This window comes from Pristiophorus japonicus, chromosome 7, assembly GCF_044704955.1.
Source record: "Pristiophorus japonicus isolate sPriJap1 chromosome 7, sPriJap1.hap1, whole genome shotgun sequence".
Classification (NCBI taxonomy): Eukaryota; Metazoa; Chordata; class Chondrichthyes; family Pristiophoridae; genus Pristiophorus; species Pristiophorus japonicus.
In genome coordinates this window covers 96,180,970-96,196,175 of record NC_091983.1, presented here as the reverse complement: position 1 = coordinate 96,196,175, position 15,206 = coordinate 96,180,970, and the positions used below count along the sequence as shown (strand labels likewise).

The window sequence follows — 15,206 nt, the reverse complement described above, 5'->3', positions numbered from 1 at the left end:
TTTCATCACAGAAATTACAATCAATTCACACAATATATATATGTGAAAACTTAAGAAATTCGGTTACCTTACAATAAAAACAGGCAATATATTATGCGCACAGAATATGGAGTCCCTAGAAATTATTTCGAAGCAGAAATCTCATCAAGGTGTTTGGATAATGTCACAAACCATGAAAGCATAGCATGAGTTATTGAGTTATCTTCTGAACTCAAGAATGAGATAGTGTCAGCCGTGGCTCAGTTGGTAGCAGCCTTGCCTCTGAGTTGGAAAATTGTGGGTTCAAGCCCCACAAAAAGCTAGGCCGACACTCTAGTGCAGTACTGAGGGAGTGCTGTTTCTTCAATGTAAAAGCTGGTGAGCGGCCTGCTTGGGACCTCCAGACAGCCACAGCTTAGTGGGAACGATGCTCACGTGCTATTGCTTACCTTAAGCTCTGGAACTCTCTACCTCTATTTCCTCCTTCAAGACGCTCCTTTGACCAAGCCTGCGGCAATTTCTACCTATGTGGCTCGGTCTCAAATTTTTATCTCATAATACTCCTGTGAAGTGCTTTGGGACGTTTCATCAGGTTAAAGGTGCTATATAAATCCAAGTTGTTGTTGTTAAGTTGGAGGATAATCAGTTTCATTACATGTGCTTGCAATCCAGACATCAATTATCCCTTCCACTCCAAGCTATCCTGCCAACAGCAGGATTTCTCTCCCCTCCTTCCCCATCCCACTCATCCCATTGTAGCTGAATAGAGTCCCTCTCTCCCCCTGGCACAAATCGGTCTCTCTGTCCCCTTCCCTCACGTCTTCTCAATTTAATAGATTTTCTTTCTCCAATGCCAACAGGGTAGCTTCCCCTCTCTCTTTATTGCATGCACCTCAAAAGGATCACACCAACAACCTGCATTTATATAATGCCTTTAACATAATACAAGTGCTGAGCTGCTTCAGAGACACAAAGAAATGCTGAACAATAGAACAGGAATTGTTCTTACAGGTTGGGTAAGAGATGCAACAAGAAAAAGAGAGGATAGGGAGAGAGCCCAGATGGCTGAAGGAATTGTGAAGGAGGCCAAAGTTGGGAGACAAGAGGATCCGTAAAAGCACATAAAGCTGCAGAGGCTGGGGGTAGGCGACAAGGCCATGGCGGGATTTGTAAATGAGCACAATAGTTTCAATGCATTGGAGGATGGGAGCCAATGGACAGGTCAGATAAGACAGGCAGGACAAGATGCAGGTAAAATAGTTGCAGACAAGTTGGAGCTTATATCGGGATGGAGAATGGAAATCTGACAATAGGTCATTGGATAAGTTGAACCTGGAGATGATGAAGGTATGGATGAGGATTTCAGCAGCAGTGACAGACGGGAAGAGGACAATGATATTCTGATTGTGGAAAATGGTGGTCTTAGTGATGGGTAGGTGGTGTTGTATTTTAGGGTTTAGTATCACCAGTTGCACCACAAAGCAAATCTTGTGCCTCGCTGAACCAAAACGTGCCCAACATCGAGGTAAATGTAATGAGACCCAATGTTTGAACAGAGAACCTGAGCCACCTATTCCATTTTACAACAACATGTCACTTGTCCCTATGTGATCTCCTTGAATATACACTCCATCAGACGGAGGATCAAAATATAAATTAACAGACAAATTTAGTTAATAATAAACTGATAAATAAACAGCATGCAGTACAAATAGTATATTTATAGATTTTTACAAGATTTACTATTCTCCTCAAAATGGCAGAACAACAAAAACGCCATTGTCTTAGAACATAAGAAATAAGAGGCAGGAGAAGGCCATTTAGTCCCTCGATTCAATAAGATCATGGTTGATCTGATCCTGGCCTCAACTCCACTTCCCTGCCCGCTCCCCATAACTCCCTTTTCAATCAAAAATCTGTCTATCTCTGCCTTAAATATATTCAAAGACCCTGTTTCCACAGCTCTCTGGGGTAGAGAATTCCAAAGATTCACGACCCTCAGAAGAAATTCCTCCTTATTTCTGTTTTAAATGGACGAGCCCTTATTCTGAAACTATACCCCTAGTTCCAGATTGCTCCATGAGGGGAAACATCCTCTCTGCATCTACCCTGTCAAGCTCCCTCAGAATCTTACATCTTTCAATAAGATCACCTCTCATTTTTCTAAACTCCAATGAGTATAGGCCCAACTTGCGCAACCTTTCTTTATATGACAACCTCTTCATCTCAGGAATCAACTGTGTGAACCTTCTCTGAACTGCCTCCAATGCAAGTATATCCTTCCTCAAATAAGGAGACCAAAACTGTACGCAATACTCCAGGGGGTCAAGTTTCGGCCTGAGTTGCTCCTATTTTTTTGGAGCAACTGGTTTAGAATGGAGTATCTTATAAATTGCAATTCTCGGCATTTAGTTTGCTCCAGTTCTAGTCAGTTAGAACAGTTTCATTTTGGAACAGATTTTTTTTCACAAGGGGGCGTGTCCGGCCACTTACGCCTGTTTTGAAAGTTTAGGCAGCGAAAACTTACTCCAAACTAACTTAGAATGGAGTAATTGTAGATTTTTGTACGCTCAGAAAAACCTTGCCTACACTTATTCAGGCGTAGGTTACAAATCAGGCGTAGGGAAGAGAAATGGGGGGGGGGGAGGGGCAGCGGGGAGAGAAAGGGAAGTTTACAAACATGAAACACATCACTTTTACAAATAAAGAGCCATCAATAATAAATGATAAATAAATCAATAAATCAATCCAAAAAAAATTAATAACATTTTTTAAAAATCAATAAAAAATTAAGTTTTTATTCACCGACTCCAAGAACATCTGGGACGGGGCCCTTCCACTGTGTGTCTCTCTGTCTGTCAGTGTCTCTCTCTCTCTCTGTCAGTCAGTCTATGTGTTTCTGGGAGAGGGAAGAGGGGAGAGGGGAGAGGGGAGAGGGGAGAGGGGAGAGGGGAGAGGGGAGAGGGGAGAGGGGAGAGGGGAGAGGGGAGAGGGGAGAGGGGAGAGGGGAGAGGGGAGAGGGGAGAGGGGAGAGGGGAGAGGGGAGAGGGAAGGAGGGGGGAAGGAGGGGGAAAAGAGGAGAGAGAGAGGTGAAAGGAGAGAGGGGCGGTCGGGGAAGTGGGGGGGCACGGTGGGGGGAGAGGAGAGGGAGGAGGCTGAACGGGCCCGGCCAACGTGAAGAAGCCGGGCCGAAGACTTCGGGCAGGGCCCGCCCCCAGCAAGATGCCGGGCGGGCGGGCCCCACCGAAGAAAGAGGGAGCGGAGCCAGAGCTTGGGGTGGAGGTGGGGGGGGAGCGGGCAGCAGTGCGGGAGCTGGGGGGGGAGGGCTCAGGCAGCGGAGCGGGAGTTGGGGGGTGGGGGTGGGGCAGCGGAGCAAGAGCTGGGGGGGCTCAGGCAGCGGAGCGGGAGCTGGAGGGGGGGGTGGGGGGTTGAGAGAGCCAGAGGAAGCGTGAGCTGAACAGGGGAGGAAGCTGGAGCCATAGCCAGAGCAGGAGCTGGACAAGGGAGGTGCAGTCTGATTGCCGCCCCAGTGAGCCCATTCGGCCAGGGCTAGGGGCGCCGAGGACCTGGATCGACCCGAGGGAGTGGAGAATACCGAGGTAAGTTTTCGGCGCGGTTTTGAGTGCAGAAATCAGGTGTGGCTCGCGGAGCTGCGCCGTTCTAGGCGCAGCCCAAAACCTGACCCCCAGGTGTGGTCTTACATACGCCCTGTACAGGTGGAGCAGGACTTCTCTACTTTTATACTCTACCCTCCTTGCTATAAAGACCAACATGCCATTTGCCTTCCTGATTACTTGGTGTACCTGCATGCTAACTTTTTGAGTTTCATGTACAAGATCGCACATGTGCAGACATCCCGGCACCGTTTTCAGTGTCGGGATGCTGGCTCCGCCCCCAATCCACTGGCCACGCTACGCCACCACTGAGGAGAGGCTGGACAGCGGCCAAAGTCGTGAGGAAGATTTTCGGCGCGCTTGGAGTCGTGGAAAAGCGGCGCACCTCGGGTGTGTGCGCCAAAAATCGGCAGGGGCCAATTTTGAGCCCACTGAGCTGACCTATATCCCTTCATAGATTCTTCGAGTCCTCCTCACAACTTGCTTTCCCATCTATCTTTCTATCAATAAATTTGGCTATGTTACACTTGGTTCCTTCTTCCAAATCGTTAATATAGATTGTAAATAGTTGGGGTCCCAGCACTGATCCTTGCGGCACCCCACTAGTTACAGTTTTGCCAACCATTTATCCCGACTCTCTGGCTAACTAACAGAAAACAATCTTCTATCCACGCTAATATATTACCCCCAACCTCGTGAGCTCTTATCTTGTCTTGACTGTCCTGTGCTGTCAAAATAAACCTAATCCCTGGAACACTGTTGTTGACTTCTTACATTGCAAAGCACTACCATGGAGTCTCTATGGCATCCGTGCTGGCTTCAGAAATACTGCTGATTAATTTAAAATTAGTAACAGATATGTCTAGTACACTAGTCAACTTTCTGTGGGCATGGCACATGGGGAGTCAGGATGAAATATAGTTTTCAGGTGAAAGGGGATTAAAGGGGAGTGCAATGTAATTCTGTCCCTGTTTTAAAGTTACACATACTGGGCTGAAGATTCCCCCCCTTAAAAAACAGCGCATCTCACGGAGGTCTGCCGACTTCCCGGGAGAAAAATTGCGGCGAAAAGATAATCTGCAATTCTCGGGGCGTCTTCAGCCGCAGCATGGCGCAGGAGAGTGAGGGGGGGCGGAGCTAGGGACGTGCTGGCTAGAGAAAGCCGGCAGGGGGGCGGGGCTAGGGTCCAACATCGATTTCAGTGCCGGCAGCATTGCGCATGCACGATGGAGCGGTCGCGCATGCACGATGGTATATCAGATGCCAGCACCCAGCATCCCCCCACCCCGTCGCGTTGAGCATTCTTCACCCCCCCACCATCCCTTAGGATGCCGCGTTCTCCCTCCCCTATCCCCGGCCGAAGGGACTCCCGCATCGGCTGGTGCAGGCCCACAATGCATTTCACCCCCCCTTAAAATGCCGCGTTGAGCATTCTCCCTCTCCCCCAATTCCCCCGCCCGCCTATTTCAGCCTTCTCCCTCCCTCCACTTCAGATGCCGCGTTCAGCACTCAGCACCCCGTAGCACCCAGCCCCCACCCCCTGACGATTTCAGCCTTCTCCCTCTCTCTACTTCAGATGCCAGCATCCCTCCCCCGCCCCCCGCCGTGTTGAGCATTCTCCCCTCCTCCCTTAAGATGCCGCGTTCTCCCTCCCCTAAGATGCCGCGTTCTCCCTCCCCTATCCAAGAACGAAGGGACTCCAGCATGGACAGCCACTGCCGACTTTAGTTCAAGGTAAAATTTACTTCTGTTCTTTATTTTTTATTGAACACATTACTTTTTGTGCTTTCCTTGGTGCTTGGTGGCGCTTTAAATGTAGTTATTTGCGCCGATTCCTTAACTCTAGGTAAGGTTTTGCTATGCGGACAGAAGTGGCAACATACGCTGGCCTAAGTTAGTTTGGAGCAACTATTTGCTGGCCAAACGCCTAAAACAGGGGTAAGTGGCTGGGAACGCCCACTTTTGAAAAAAAAAAACTGAACTAAAAAAAAACTAACTCACTTACACTGGCACAAATTAAATGGCCAGAATTGCAACGAAAAAGATAGTCCAGAAAAATCAAGTTGCTCCAAAAAAAAAAAGGAGCAACTTCTGGGGAAACTTGGGCCCATAGTCTTCATTTTTATATTTCCACTGTAAACTCCTATGCATGTATTTATAATGGAAACAGCCAATATAAACGTGTCATGCTGGAATTATACCCTTCCGCTAGTGGTGGCACTGTAGTGCCTGCACTGGGGGGAGGGCATAATTACAGCATGACAAATTTACATTGACAATTTCAAATTATACATGTACACATAGGAATTTATAATGAAAAATAGTTAACAGGAACAGAGTGCCAATGCAAGATCTTTTATGCATGTATAGACATTAAAATCTGTAAGTGGGTCAACGCATTCCTTTTCAAAATGATTTGAAAACTCCAATGTCATCCCATCTAATAGGAGTTTGCAATGTTAAAGTGTTCTGCTTGTGATCTAATGTTAAATGACTGGCTTCCTTTATGTAGATTTAATCTACTGTTGGCTTTGTTTGAGCATAACATAGCCAGTAAAAGCTGAAAAAATCCTGGATAAAATGACCAGTGTAACATAAAAATCGGAGTCAGTAGAATTAGAATCAGCCTCTCCAGAATTAATGGCAGTAAATCTCTAAAAATTGGGATGGAATAAATCCGTAATTACTTAATTCTGAGGACAATTGGTAAGTCACCAGTAAGTATTAATAACCTTACATATACTTCAAAATAATTCATTCTTTCCTTTCATTTCTCCCTTCCAAGGTGTTCTCTTCCAAACTTTATTTTCCCCATTGAGCCTCTATCCATGTTCCCTCCTGACTCCTGCAACAATAGGGCCATTGGCCATCCACTCTCCCAAGCATCTTACTTTTCCTTTTCTTTTCACTTCCTCGATTCAGCCTAGTTTAACCTGCATCCCTTCACTTCCAAGAGCCAATCCCAAGTTACCATCTGTATAGGTTCTGATGAAAGGTCACCGACCTGAAATGTTAACTCAGTTTCCCTCTCCACAGATGCTGCCTGACCTGCTGAGTGATTCCAGCATTTTACATTTTTACTCCGAGTTGTCATCTGCTGCCTTGAATGCTTTTCCCCAAAGATCCCTGTCCCGACTTTTTCTGGCTGTCCCCAGTAAATCATTCTCAGAGCTTCTTAGACCACTCTAATCATGGATACTTGTACTCAGGTATACAAAAAAATTGGGCTAGAAATTGCGGTCAGTGGCATACCTCCGGAATACGCCTCCGACTGAAAAACAATTACGAAAGTACCTCCTGGCGCCAAGGCTACGAAAAGTTGCAGTCTCTGACCGAGGCAGAAGGCAGCGTAATGACCCACGGATCCCAGGGACGCAGGCAGTTCAGAAGCATACCCGGGATCACTTGAGCCCAGCCCACTAATGACAAAGGAGAAGTCCATTTCAATCATTTACGATGGGAATCCCCTAATGATATGCAAATGAATCCCAAAATCTAATAATTATACAATGTGCAGAATCGGAATATTATTTATAAGTTTCTTCATTGCACCAACCTTGATAAAAATTTAATCTTTTGATAACAATTTTATACATCATTAAGACTGTAATCTGGGCCATATTTGCATAAACTGATTTAATAAAAAGTGTACGTGCATAATTTAGGATATAAAAATAATTTAAGCCTTAAATATCCCCCTACGCTGATACCATAAGACTTACATGGACAATTGCTGGCCAGTCGCTGGGCAAATAGCCCAACTCTGTGCCAGCGATTGTTTTTTCCAGAGAGTACGCCGTCACAGACACCGCAATTTCAGGACCATTATCATTGCCTCTCTCTCTGACTCGGTCTCCTCTTTCCTTGTCTCTGTCTCTTCTCTCCTTCAATTCTGCTTCTCTCTTGTTCCGAACAAGCAAATATACGAGTAATATGTACGATAACTATTCCCATCAAAATTCCTATGCGGATTTTTCCAATGGGTTTTGCCGATATAAATTCATCATTTCTAATCTGCCCACCACGTTCCCACAAATCACTCAAATTGCTGTCTGAATGATTTCTTTCATCCACTGTTTTTTCTCAGCAATTGGAATCTACTGTGTCCAAAATATTGGTTAAAAAATTAAAAAATTCATAAAATTACACATTTCATAATAACATGATTACATTCATCCATTGAATAATCATGTGTCTTTTAATGCCTTCACTAAAATTTTTCAAGCCTGTCTTTACACTCAATATTTCTTCTCAGAGCTGTGATGCTGTTAGATTAATTCCGATTGTGCAGTCTGAGTACATGCAGTGTTCTCAATTGGCCAGGATACATCAGTATCACAGTCGGTTGAACTACTGGAATATTTTTCATTAGCTTCTGTTGATTTGTTTTTCAAAATTATTTCCAGAAAAGCTAGAGGACAAATTTCAAAAGGTTATTTAGATAAAGTTTATATTGAGTGTTTTTAAAAAATGTATATATAGAGTTTTTCTTTAAAACAGAGAGGGAGAATGAGATGTGTGAGAGAAACAAATGGCGGATGAAGGGAAGGAGGGCAGAGGGGGAGACAAACAGCAGAGTTTGTTTCTTCATGCTAATGTGATTTAAAATTGAATTAAAAAGCAAAAGCTGTCTGTTTAAGGGCACCAGATAGGAGGGTAGAAGATGCAAAAAATGGGCATGAAATAGGTTGAGAGTAAGGGGGCCTCTGGTTTATCGCTATCCACCCTTGCATGAGTAGTAGTGAAGGACACAGGATGGAGGGATAATGGTCAGTTGAGTGACAGCAGAGTGAGGGGGAGCGTAGGATACAAGGGTTAAGTAAATAGTTCAGAGTGGAAGACGTAGTGATAGCGATGGGAGTGAGGAGTGGTAGTGCACAACAGGACGTACGTACAGATGCAATGACCATGAATTCGCGCTCGGTACGCCATCATACCACCTTTGAAACTGACTGCAAGTTCGATGTGCTAAATTCCAAACTTGCGTTCTGTCAAGTTCCGACTGCATCGGCTTTGCTGCACATTTCACCTACCCATTGAAATCAACGTGCTAGCAAAAAGTTGGGCTAATTGCCCACCTACTGCGCATGAATTACCCTGAAATGTTTTACAGCTGATGCAAACAGGCGCAGGAGCCTGTTGCACAGCGTAAGGGGAGGGAGGGGATGAGAAAATTGTATTAATTTTGAGCTAGGTTTATGCTGAAGCCCATGAAAAGCTTCCAAATTGAGCTTTATGGTTTTAAGGACACCTTCAGTAATAAGTTTGTCAAGACTTGTTTGATTGAATTCTATTAATGTTGAAATCTTGGTTTGTGTATTAAATACTATTGCAATTATCGTAATATATTAATAAAACAGTATTTCTGGCTGCTAAAATATTTAAATGAGTTATTCTTTTCAATAGTCAGGATTTAAAAGCCGAAGCCAGACATCAAATTGTTTAATATATCAAAACAAACGCAATTCAAAGTAAAATGGTATAGCAATCTTTTGGAAAGAGCAGTGGGAACAGTAAAATAAAACAAGGTCATCTGCTTAGATGGACTTTCTGCAAAGCTTAATGCTGTGCCATCGGAGATTTCTATGTTTGCTGATTGGCTAAAAGTCAAGAAATGAAAGGAGCACTGCCCCACTTGATCCCAGGTATGCGTATGCACAATGGAGCGCCGTGGGATCCATGGACTACTACGTGTGCACAACTCTGCAGCGGCTGAAGTGGGCTTCGCACAAGATAAATGCAGATTTTGTTTGGATCTCAGCAGAGAACTCGTTAGCTACACCGTCAACTGCAAATTTAGGGTCAACATTTTTAACGTATAAAACAAGCATATGCAGATTATGGGTAGATGTATACTGTAGAGCTGGCATAGATAATTTTATTGGGCATTATAGTAGACATCGGTGGTTAGGATGCTCTGTGCAGTAGTCCCCCTCAGTAAAGGATTAACAATTGTGATGTGATTACTACATTTATTGAGTCTCAATCTACAAGTTACCCAAAGTACCAGTTAACATAGCCATTTGTAAAGAAATATTGAGGTTTTAGCCTAAACCGGATTTGTACTATTTATTTTTAACCAAAATCTTTTTCTGAAATCGATTAAATGTATCAAATGTACTTGAGTACTATTCAACTTTTTAGATCATTTAATGGATTTTAACATCCATGAATCTGTCCCTGACAGCTTTGTAAGTGACTGGAGTATCACCAGACAAAAACAGAACAGCCCATTGGAGGTTGGTCATACCTTTTACTTACTACTTATGATATCTAAACTTTATACAATACCTGTGAGTCACCCGCCCCTTCATCATCAAAATAGTAACGCACAATAGTGCCATCTGCATGACCAGACAGAATCCCTTTACCCGATGAACTGTAAAAAGAAAATAAAGTTGTAAATAATTCATAATTTAACCTGGTAACTAAGAATTCAAAGATAGGATAGAAACTAAAACTCCAAAATTCATTCATCACATTACATCTGAATGGTTGATTAAGAAGTGCATGCTAATAACGGAGGAACCAAAAGGAGTATTCATTCATTTTAGGCGGTAGTGCAAAATGGCCAATGGCTAATAGGCAGCCCAACTTGCACTTTGCCCGATTTTCCATTTGAGGACGGACGGTAATGTGGGCGGAGGGTAATGCGGGTGGCCGACTCACGATTGCTCGTTTTGTGCTACGGCCCAAGACAAATTTATAGCTCAATATGTCTAAACCTGTTGGACGGCTTATAGGGTGGATGGCAGAGGGGTGCTCTATGTGGAAAAAAATCATATTCACATTTATAAAGAGTATGTTTACAACATACAACAGAAAAGGAAACTTTCCTCCTTGAGAGAATGTCTGCCATTTACAAAGAAAAAAATACTTACTTTGAAGTCAATGAAACCACATAAGAATCTGTTCCATAAATGGTTGAGGACTTGTTTGTTTTCGTGTTAGCTAAACGAACCTATGTTAAGCAAAAACAATATTAACCGAGAACAGAAAGATACATTTAAAAATATTGATTTTAATAACACTTGACTATTTACAAGAATGTCATCACACATCTTACTCATTTACTCAGAAGTAGGATTACAAAAATAATTTTCTTCAAAACACCACTTGGTGGCACAACTTCATTAGTTTAGACTTCTTTCTCATTCAAAAATAATGCTCAAGAATAATGACCAATTACACCTGTTATTTAAAAAAATATTGTCAATGCTAATAACAATTTAAATGGCAGTTAATTTATATGTTCCTTATCCAGTCGTCTGGAAAAAATGATCATCGAAAAGAAAATGTGTTTATTCCACATGGGGCATTTTAAATTATTTCTGATTTGTATCACTTTTTCGATGGAAAGCTCACAGAAAATCTCCTACAAATACATGTTCAATTTGAACTGCATGAGCTTTAAATTGTCTCATGTAAAAAAAATACCAGAAGCTGGGACATAATTTAATGTAACTAGTTTATTTGAGGCACTCGGGATAATCGTGAAAGCCAAGTTTGAGTATTTTACAATCATGACCTGAATTCCAAAATGAAATTGCTGCCTTCTAGCAATTGCTGTACAACTGAGAGGCTTGGGGCATTCACAATCAACCATGTAGTTTGGACCAGAATTACATGTAGGCCAAACCTTGTAGAAATAGTACGTTTCTTTCACTGAACAACATGAGTAAAGCAGTTGGTTCATGACCTCTGGGTTGAGAGTTCAGTACCACAACCACGACACTACAGTGCTCACCATATTTGATGCATTTACAGCATATACTGAACATTAATCTGAACTGTTTAAATTTTTGGAAGTGCCATATATAGCCCAACACCCTTAATGCAAAATTAATCTGAGCCAACAGGACCCTTCTAGATATGCCCAACAAGAAACTCAATTGGGCAGCACAGGAAGGGACACCTCAATAAAACAACCAGAGTTGACAAATAAACACTTTAGTGAACACCTAGCAGTAAAAGACAGTTAAAACTAGTATTCCAACCTGGATCTCCTTGTTCATACTCCAATAAGCAAACATGCTTTTCTTACTTCAATGTTCATTAAGGGGCATGATGATTCTGAGGTGATAGAATATTTTAGCCACTTAGACTCAGCATCTGCATTAGACATTGGCAGGTGAAATGCAGAGTAAACCTCTCTCTATACTGCATGATAATGTGTTTGAACATAAGCAGTAAGGCTTCCCGAAATGAAATTGCCCTTATAATGTCAATTAGTGCCAAATTAGAGACAATTTTGTCCTGTAATCATGCTTACCAGGATCCACATTGAAATATTCCAAATTTATTTAACGTAGAACTTTTACACAATTAATAGAAGAGACAAATCTCATTAGCTTTCAGAAGTGAAAGACAAGTGTTCCACACAGCACTGCACTACTTAGTCCATTTCACATGAACACTTGGTTAACTGATCAGCTATTTAATTTAATATCATTTTCCATTAACTTGCAAAGTTTGGTATTATTTAGTATTGGACTTTCAATACATTTAGTTTTACATTTTGGGGAAAGACATTTTCATTAAAAATGTGAAATATAAAAAAACTGTGCAAATATGCGAAGCAGAATTCAAACATGCTCTTGAATCCAACAATCATACAATTAATCTCCTGGTCACCTAACTAGTATTGCAATTTTCTGTATCTTTCACTTTCTAACAATCAACATTTACAAAATTCCTTTCTTAAAACAAAGTAATAGAAAGGAGCTACAATTATATGGTACTACCAGTTTAGAAACATAGAAAATAGGTGCAGGAGTAGGCCATTCGATCCTTCGAGCCTGCACCACCATTCAATAAGATCATGGCTGATCATTCGTTTGAGACAGTGATTAGAGCTCCTGCGCTATAGACCTCTGTGCACTCAAACTAACACATATGTGCAGAGCTCCTCACCCAACCCAGTAATTATTTTAATGTTTTGAGAGTGCAGAAACATTTTTTTTTCCAAATAGCTTAACTTTATCAAAAGACCAGGAGACCCAATGAAACCCAGGGCACTTTTTAAACCTGGCTCAACAATGAATTAGAGTAATATCTCAAATGGTGTCAAGTTCAAGTGGCGAGACTGCCTCCTCCAGCAGATTTCAAACAACTCCATTCTAGAGACAAATCAGAATCTTACTGCAGAATTATACTATCACTTTTCACCACAACACCACGGTGACAGTACAATTGCACGCCAGTGCAATAGTGATAACTACCATTATTACATAGAATCTACAGCACAGAAATAGGCCATTCGACCCACTCACTTTATACCACCCACTCTAATTAGCTCTTCCCACCCTACCCCCTATTTCTCTCTCTCTCTCTCTCTCTCTGTATGCTGCAAGTTTTGCCATAATGTTGAAGGAACCAGTATAGTGAACTATAATAACGTACCTTTCCTTCAGCCAATCCAAAAACGATTGCTTGATCTGCTGGCCAGATTAAACAAGTAACAGCACTCTAAAATATAAAATAAAAGTATTTATAATATGAAAAGCAATAACGAATATAGTGACGGAGTCCTTCACCGCATACAGAACCAAAATGTCAACAAAGGTAACCCATTGCAACATTTTAGGATGAACTGCAATTAAAAAGATTAATAAGTTATTGGGTTTCTGTATAACCTGTTGGACACACGCTGTCTGGAGTACTGAGCTTAGTTCTGCTCACAGGTACTGAGACAAACAAATAAAATGATTTCAGACATGAGGAATATAAGTTACACAGAATTACATAGAAATCACAACACAGAAACAGGCCATTCGGCTCAGCCAGTCTATGTTAATCCTCCACAGTAGTCCTGATCCCATGTGTCCAGCCTATTCCCACATCCCTTTATTCCTCTTACCCTTCAACCATGTTTCAAACCTATTTTTAAAAAGTTGACGTAGCCTCTACTTCAATCACTAACTCATTATTGCATCACATAGCTTCACATTCCTCTATGTTAGTGTTTCTCCTGCTCCCAATCCTAAATTACTACATTTAATCTTGCATCTCTGTGCCCTCATTCTAGATTGCTCAACCAACAATCAATTTCTATTCTGTTCCATTCCTTTAGAAACATAGAAAATAGGTGCAGGAGTAGGCCATTCGGCCCTTCAAGCCTGCACCACAATTCAATAAGATCATGGCTGATCATTCACCTCAGTACCCCTTTCCTGTTTTCTCTCCAGACCCCTTGATTCCTTTAGCCGTAAGGGCCATATCTAACTCCCTCTTGAATATATCCAGTGAACTGGCATCAACATCTCTCTGCAGTAGAGAATTCCACAGGTTAACAACTCTCTGAGTGAAGAAGTTTCTCCTCATCTCAGTCCTAAATGGCTTACCCCTTATCCTTAGACTGTGTCTCCTGGTTCGGGACTTCCCCAACATCGGGAACATTCTTCCTGCATCTAACCTGTCCAGTCCCGTCAGAATTTTATAGGTTTCTATGCGATCCTTTCTCATCCTTCTAAACTCCAGTGAATACAGGCCCAGTCGATCCAGTCTCTCCTCATAGGTCAGTCCTGCCATCCCGGGAATCAGAATGGTGAAACTTCGCTGCACTCCCTCAATAGCAAGAATGTCCTTTCTCAGATTAGGAGGCCAAAACTGAACACAATATTCCAGGTGAGGCCTCACCAAGGCTCTGTACAACTGCAGTAAGACCTCCCTGCTCCTATACTCAAATCCCCCAGCTCTGAAGGCCAACATACCATTTGCCTTCTTCACCGCCTGCTGTACCTACATGCCAACTTTCAATGACTGATGTACCATGACACCCAGTCTCGTTACACCTCCCCTTTTCCTAATCTGTCACCATTCAGATAATATTCTGTCTTCCTGCTTTTGCCACCAAAGTGGATAACCTCACATTTATCCACATTATACTGCATCTGCCATGCTTTTGCCCATTCATCTAACCTGTCCAAGTCACCCTGCAGCCTCGTAGCATCCTCCTCACAGCTCATACCACCACCCAGCTTAGTGTCATTTGCAAACTTGGAGATATTACACTCAATTCCTTCATCTAAAATCACTGATGTATATTGTAAATAAACGCCCCTATCAAATCATCCATAATTCCTTCTGTTCTACCAGTCAGCATCCTATTGAATCTGTGCTCAACATCCTTCCTATAGTATGGAGCCAAAAACTGCATACTACTGTGGTCTTACTGAGGTTTTATATGGATTCACTCTTGCCTCCGAGTCAGAAGGTTGTGGGCTAAAGCCCCAATCCAGAGACTTGAATACAGAATCTAAAAAGCTATGTGCACCTTGTCGACTTCATCACATTCGTCTACCATATGTCACCTCCTCAAAGAACTCTATCAGGTTTGTCAAGCACAATCTTCCTTTCTGATATGTGTTGGCCACTTCTAAATATTTTCCCTTCCCTTTAATGTATCAATTTCATTTTTAATTAAAGATGCCAAAACTTTTCCTGCCAGAGATGTTAAACTGACTGACCTGTAATTACCAGGGTCCTCCAGCACACATCAACCCTCAATAGAACACTGAAGTACAATTTCTAGAGCTGCTGCTATTTCTTCCCATCAGTTGGGTGAATACAGCTTTTTAAAATCTCAAATTAAACTTTCTCTTCACCACAAAT

General features: G+C 42.3%; 1 protein-coding gene across 3 annotated transcripts in view; it reads right to left on the bottom strand.

Annotated features, from left to right (window-relative positions):
* ift172 (intraflagellar transport 172) overlaps positions 1 to 15,206 on the bottom strand; it is a 159,311-nt gene that overhangs the window by 131,510 nt on the left and 12,595 nt on the right. For all 3 annotated transcript variants that reach the window (XM_070885161.1, XM_070885162.1, XM_070885163.1), the window contains 3 exons: positions 12,996 to 13,061; positions 10,475 to 10,554; positions 9,885 to 9,972 (listed from right to left, as the gene is read on the bottom strand). In XM_070885161.1, coding sequence (XP_070741262.1) covers positions 9,885 to 9,972; positions 10,475 to 10,554; positions 12,996 to 13,061 — 234 coding nt within the window. The remainder of the gene's footprint in view (positions 1 to 9,884; positions 9,973 to 10,474; positions 10,555 to 12,995; positions 13,062 to 15,206) is intronic.